The sequence below is a fragment of the Polyodon spathula genome, chromosome 4, assembly GCF_017654505.1.
Source record: "Polyodon spathula isolate WHYD16114869_AA chromosome 4, ASM1765450v1, whole genome shotgun sequence".
NCBI lineage: Eukaryota > Metazoa > Chordata > Actinopteri > Acipenseriformes > Polyodontidae > Polyodon > Polyodon spathula.
This window is the reverse complement of record NC_054537.1, coordinates 66,915,088-66,921,087: the sequence shown is the minus strand read 5'-3', so window position 1 is coordinate 66,921,087 and position 6,000 is coordinate 66,915,088. Positions and strand designations below refer to the sequence as shown.

Genomic DNA, 6,000 nt, shown 5'->3' with positions numbered 1-6,000 from the left:
TTATATTTATAATGGACATTTTTATTGCCTGTGTGCAGTACCTTACATTTTTCTCTATTAAATGTAATTTGCCATGTGTCTGCCCAGTTCTGAATGCTGTCTAGATCATTTTGAATGACCTTTTCTGCTGCAACAGTGTTTCCCATCCTATTTTTGTGTCTTCTGCAATTTTAACAAGTTTGCTCACTGTACCAGAATCTAAGTCATTAATGTTGATTAGGAATAGCAGAGGACCTAACACTGATCCCTGTGGTACTCCACTGGTTACCTATGATGTACAAAAAAAAAGGGACATCAAACAGAAACTCTCTTTAGAAATATTATATTCACCAAAAGGTAACATTAATATACTATTACAGTGCTAATATTGTCTTGACTACCAATTAATATTGTGTGTCTATTACAATAATATTGGGTCTTTGTCTAACCTGTGCTCGACTTCTACTACTACTAAGTGGAAGCATACGATAAAAAGAAAAAAAAAAACACACGTGGGAAAGTGTCCTGGGAAGGTATATCGGGGACACCTTTGTCAAAATAGGGGCGATCTAGAAAAACAGGGACAGGTGGCAACAACAACAACAACAACAACAACAACAACAATAATAATAATAATAATAATAATAATAATAATAATAATAATAATAATAATAATAATGAGAATCCTACATGGGACACTGCTTGAGCAGTAACTAATATTTTACTGCAAGCGTTCTCTTCCCGAGCAGCGTATTTGATAATTTGGTGCCCTGTATTTTTATTTTAAGTTTTCCAAAAAAAAAAAAAAAAAAAAAAAAAAGAAAAAGAAAAAGAAAAAAGAACAAGAAATAGCATTTAAAGAAGGCAAATTACTCGACTGGATGTTGAAGGAGTGACTGGGCAAACAAAAAAGTATTCCTTCGTCCTTACATTTTCGTCATTACATGATCACAATTATTAACTACCAGTAAAAGAAAAATAAAACTCGCAAAATGAATTATTATTTTTGATTAAACAAAGACCACGTTTCAGATAACCAAACAGTGGTTGTATTGAATATTTTAAATAAATAAATAAATAAATATTTTGCACGGACTGCCCGTTTTGTGCATTAAAGTGCAACACCGTTATCTTTCTGTAGAGGATAAAGTAGCTACTGATTTTGCTTTGCTCCACACGATGTCGCCAGTTTTCTTGCTGAAGCATGTAATATCATTCTTGAGAAAGTTCCCCAGCCTGTACGCAGGATGCATTGATTGAGTTTGCGGATGATGGTGAGGGGGGAGCTCTTTCTCGAATTCTCCTACAGGCCCCGAGACGGTCGTATTCCTGGCTTTAGTCTGGCAGCACCTTGCTCCTAATGTCCTTGGAAATAGCTGTCCTCCTTGAATGAAGGGGTTTTCTATAGAAACGACAGCTAACAACAACATCCTGGATCTAATGCACCACTATTATTTTGATTTATTTACAGCCATCTATGGGAAGTGTGTAAAAAGTGAATGAACGGATAACTTTGCAACGTAACAGAGGCGCATACTGCTGAAACTTTGCAACCTGCTGCTTGCTTGTTGTCGGTGTGCTTAGTCTACAGTGTTGCGGGGGATCTCTCGCCGGGTTACTTTTGTAATCCACCTCTGCATGGATACATCATGGCTACTTTAGTTTGCAGGGTTCAGTTTTTAGATGACACCGATCCTTTTAACAGCACTAATTTCCCTGAACCAACGAGACCACCTTTATATACATTCAGGGAAGATATTCCTCTCGTCAACCAGATTGCTGGAGTCCACAGGCTGCTCAAAGCACCTCATAAGGTATATTGATACTTAAAGCATGAATACAGTAAATATTATTAAATAAATAAATACAGATTGATGTATAGCTGTGTTGTAATTTATTTTAGTACTGTACAATAAATAACATCCCAGTTTAGATCACATTTGCATGGGTGTAGGCATTATACTTTGAGGATGTAAAAATAAACTACAGTGGGCTAAGTAACAGTACAGTACACATAGCACGGCAATTTAAAATGGCAAGGATGTTAGAGTGAAAGTCACCCTCTTGCTAGCCTTGTAGTTGTTAACGTCTTTAAGACTCGTATGTTATAATTCTATTTTATGTTTGGTACACACTTTTATTATTTATTTATTTATTTATTTATTTATTTTACCATTCTACTTTTAGTTCTGCAAAAAAAAAAAAATCGTTCTTTGTATTGGAATGCAAATCAAGCCAAGGCAAAACAGACAGAGGTGTCAGACCTTAAAATGTAATATTTCAGCTGTGGAGATTTGTCCTGGGGCTCAGCTAGGTCATTTGGTTAAAAACAGTGATGGGGGGGAGGATTGACAGGTTGCAGCTCAGCACCGATGTTTGCTGCGCAAGAACACTACTGCAGTGTCATGGTGATTCCATGGCAGACTAAAACAGTCTGTGCCAGAGTACACTGAAGGTCAGTCTACCAAACACTGGATGACAGTCTACCTAATAATAATAATAATAATAATAATAATAATAATAATAACGTCAGAAGTACAATGCAACAGCAAAGTTATTTGAGATTAACAAAGTTTTTCGTTCATTAGCCATGAATTAATAAATTATTTAGAGACTGCACTGTTGGAAATTAATAGGGCGAAATTTTTGAAGGTACTAGGTGGTGTCTGCTGAATAATGGTCATAATTGTGTAGATTTTACGTTGCTTAGCCCTTTCTCGATTACCAATGGCTACTAGAATTGAGATAAAAAGAAGCCATATTAAAATAGAAGAGCTTACAAAGTATAAAGTTACAATGTATACTTGTTGCTTAAACCACATGTTCTATTTATTTAACTGCACAGGCAGGGTTTATAAATCGTTTTTACAATGTTATAAAGCCTTGACTAGTGAAATTTGAACCCGGACGTTCAAGCATAATTCATTTGTCTTGCTATTTACAACTTAATATTTTTTTATGAAGAGGAAACGACTATTATTTATAGCTCAATCAGCAATTACTTCCTTTTTAATAAATCTTAGTAGTTCATGTGTGCATTAGCCGAAGGGGACACCTTTTTTGTTGTATGTGAACGGAATCTGGTTTCCCAGTACTGTCTCAAGCTTGTCAAGACCTGATTGCTGCCCAAGCCCCCCCCCCCCCCCCTATTAGCCGAGGAGACACATTAGCGGTGCGGCACCCAGGGAGCGAAGCGGGGCAGCGCTCAGCAATACGGCTTTGCTTGGTGGACACAGATCAGCTGGTTTGAAGAGGCGAAAAAAAAAAAAAAAAGAAAGAAAAAACCGCCCACTCTTAATTTTCTCCTAGCATAACCCCTTTCAGGGTAAGCCCATGTACCTTTACAACCTGGAAGTTTCTATTGTTTGCAGGTATAATATGCTTTAATTGTACATGTGCTGCTTAAACTAGGCTATATAAAGTAAGACGTGGCATCCCTACAAACTGTGTAACAGATGTTATTTTTCATACTGTAGCGATTTCAATTCCCACACACAGGCGGAGGGGCGGGCGCGAAACCGGGAACTTTTGCACTGAAGCGTATCGGAGATACTTCTGTACATCGCTGCTGTATATCGGGCTTATGTCTTTGTATGTGATTACGTCACCTACCAGCCCTGCTGCAGCGTTCCCCTGTGCAAGCTACAATATTAACGTCCTTGAAATTCTTATTTTTATAATCAAATAGCTCGGGGCGCTTAGAAACTTCAGCAATCTATAGCTCCTCCATGTTGATGGATATTCGAGTTCATCAAGACATGACGTTTCCCACACAATGGACCTGATTGGCTAGACCCAGAATGTTTGAGCGGCAAAATATCGCTCACGGTTTCTGCCGCTGCAACACTTTTCTGCAACGTTATTTTTTGTCAACGTGTGTTCACTCTGATTGAAATAAATGTGTACTAGTCGGACCTCGCATGTGGCGTCAAAAGACATAATGAAACGAGGGTGACCAGATAGGAAGAGTGAAAAATGGGGACACACAGTTGGGGCAGGGAGGTAAGAAACCTTGTGAACTACTGCACAACGCAAGTTTTTTTTTAATTCATTTGCCTTCCTTTGTGCACTGCACTTAGACAAAAACAAAAACTTAGAGAAATACTGTATAATTAAAAAAAAACAAAAAAACAACAACACCAAAAAAAACCCTCCAAAGTGGTTAACTTGTGTACTGTTCAGATGACAATGATGTTTGAATGTCTGTACTGGCTTTTCTGTGACCTGCTGTACTGTACATAGCAGGTGGGACAAAGTCAGTGCTGCATTGTTTTGATTTAGGTCTCTAAAATCAAGTTTTCAGCATTAGATGTAAAATACCAAAAATGGACAAGCAAACAAATTTTGAGGATTGTGTCAAGACATCTCCCAAAGAAACTGTACATGTAGATGGAGGTAATTGTTTTGCAGGTCTTGTAATGTGACTAAAAGAAAATACAATCAATTGCTATAACTTCAGAATCACATGTTAAACTGCAGAGGCTGCTAAACAGAACGTAAAACAAACAAGGTCTTTCAAAAAACGAACTGAAGTAAGCGCAGGCAAAAAAGCATTCCTGTGTTGGTTGTACCCAAGTTAAAACAACACTACAGTTACAGTCAAGCACAGCTACATTGGTTCAAACAACCTGCTGTTTACTTTTTAAACACAGTTAGAATTTTAGACCCCAATAGGCATGCTTTCTTTGTTTTGACTCGGTAGTGATAAAATAAATTCCTGGATGGGACAAATAACATGACAGTGAACGTGCTGCATGTATGGACTTTATTAAAGAATGCCAGATACCTTTGGGTAACCAAGTTTTGGGACTATTTCTAATTGATGCCCACTGTATAATTGGCAAAGCTTTGCCTTACACTTCCAACCAATTCAGTGGATGCAGGCGTGCAGTCTCAATGTATGGGCAAATCCACACCAGACAGAGAATTTCGGCAGCAGCTGTTGGCAGATGCTGCATGCTTGCCTTTTAACAAATGACAGCACTCTGTTTTAGTAAAGAAGCAAGTATCACTGTTTTTAAGCTTTTATAGTGCTCTGAAATATTAGGTATATTTAATGTTTAAACAGGTCCGCGAAATGTCTGTGAAATCTTAATTATAATCCTAATCCTAATTGGATGACTTGACCAAGGACATACGATTTGAATCAATTTTTTCCCCCTACTGTGTTTGGTACCTGCACTGTCTTTTTTGCTTTTTAGTGACAGGCCGGCCCATCAACAACACCTGCCATCATGACACTTTGTCAGTAAAACCGGACGCACGGTCGCACGCACCAAGAAAAACGCATACCGCATCATATGACTGCAGGTTAACCTGATTGGGTAGCCGCATAGATGCAATGCAAGAAACTCACTCAAACAACACGTCCTAATCCAGTAGAGTTTGCTGTTACACCACGAGACAGTACAGCAGCCACATGTACGAAATTTCCTAACAGGAAATTACAAATTTCACATTTTACTCCTGGGTTTTCAACATTTACTCTAAATATCGGGACAATTGGCATCCCGACAGTACCCCGATTGGGATGTGGGACAAAGCCCCTAATATAGGGCCGATCCCAATTTTATTCGGACATCTGGTCACCCTAACTGAAACCGCACATTATTCATTGTTTACCACTATAGTGTTTCATCTGGCACTATAATGTTCATAATTATATCTGACTAATCCCTTACTGTATGTTTTCAGATTTGTAACTGATATTTACATTTTAGGATGCCTTACTAGGGCTATTTTATAAATTATTGCCCTCAAAGGGTTAAACTCATCAGTATCTTAATGCAGAAAATCCATATTTTATCATTTTATTTATTATGTATTATTATTATTATTTTATAAGATGACAATTACATTTTGTTTTAAAATGTATTTTATACTATTGTGGGAATACTGTATAATGATAATTGTATTAATATGTTACAATTATTGTGCTTTTCAAATGCAGTGCAGTACTACATGTTTGCCTTGTTTACCATGGTTTACTATTGCCATGCTTCCGTGATCCATCACGTTTTG

General features: G+C 37.5%; 1 protein-coding gene across 9 annotated transcripts in view; it reads left to right on the top strand.

Moving 5' to 3' along the window:
* Positions 1-1,234: 1,234 nt before the first annotated feature.
* Positions 1,235-6,000, top strand: part of LOC121314771 (FH1/FH2 domain-containing protein 3-like) — a 263,850-nt gene continuing 259,084 nt past the window's right edge. For 7 of the 9 annotated variants that reach the window (XM_041248437.1, XM_041248435.1, XM_041248434.1 and 4 more), the window contains exon 1: positions 1,236-1,793. In XM_041248437.1, the coding sequence (XP_041104371.1) occupies positions 1,629-1,793 (165 nt within the window). In that variant the 5' untranslated portion in view covers positions 1,236-1,628. Of the gene's footprint in view, positions 1,794-6,000 lie in introns of all 9 variants that reach the window. The other 2 variants (XM_041248429.1, XM_041248428.1) reach the window with 1 other exon arrangement.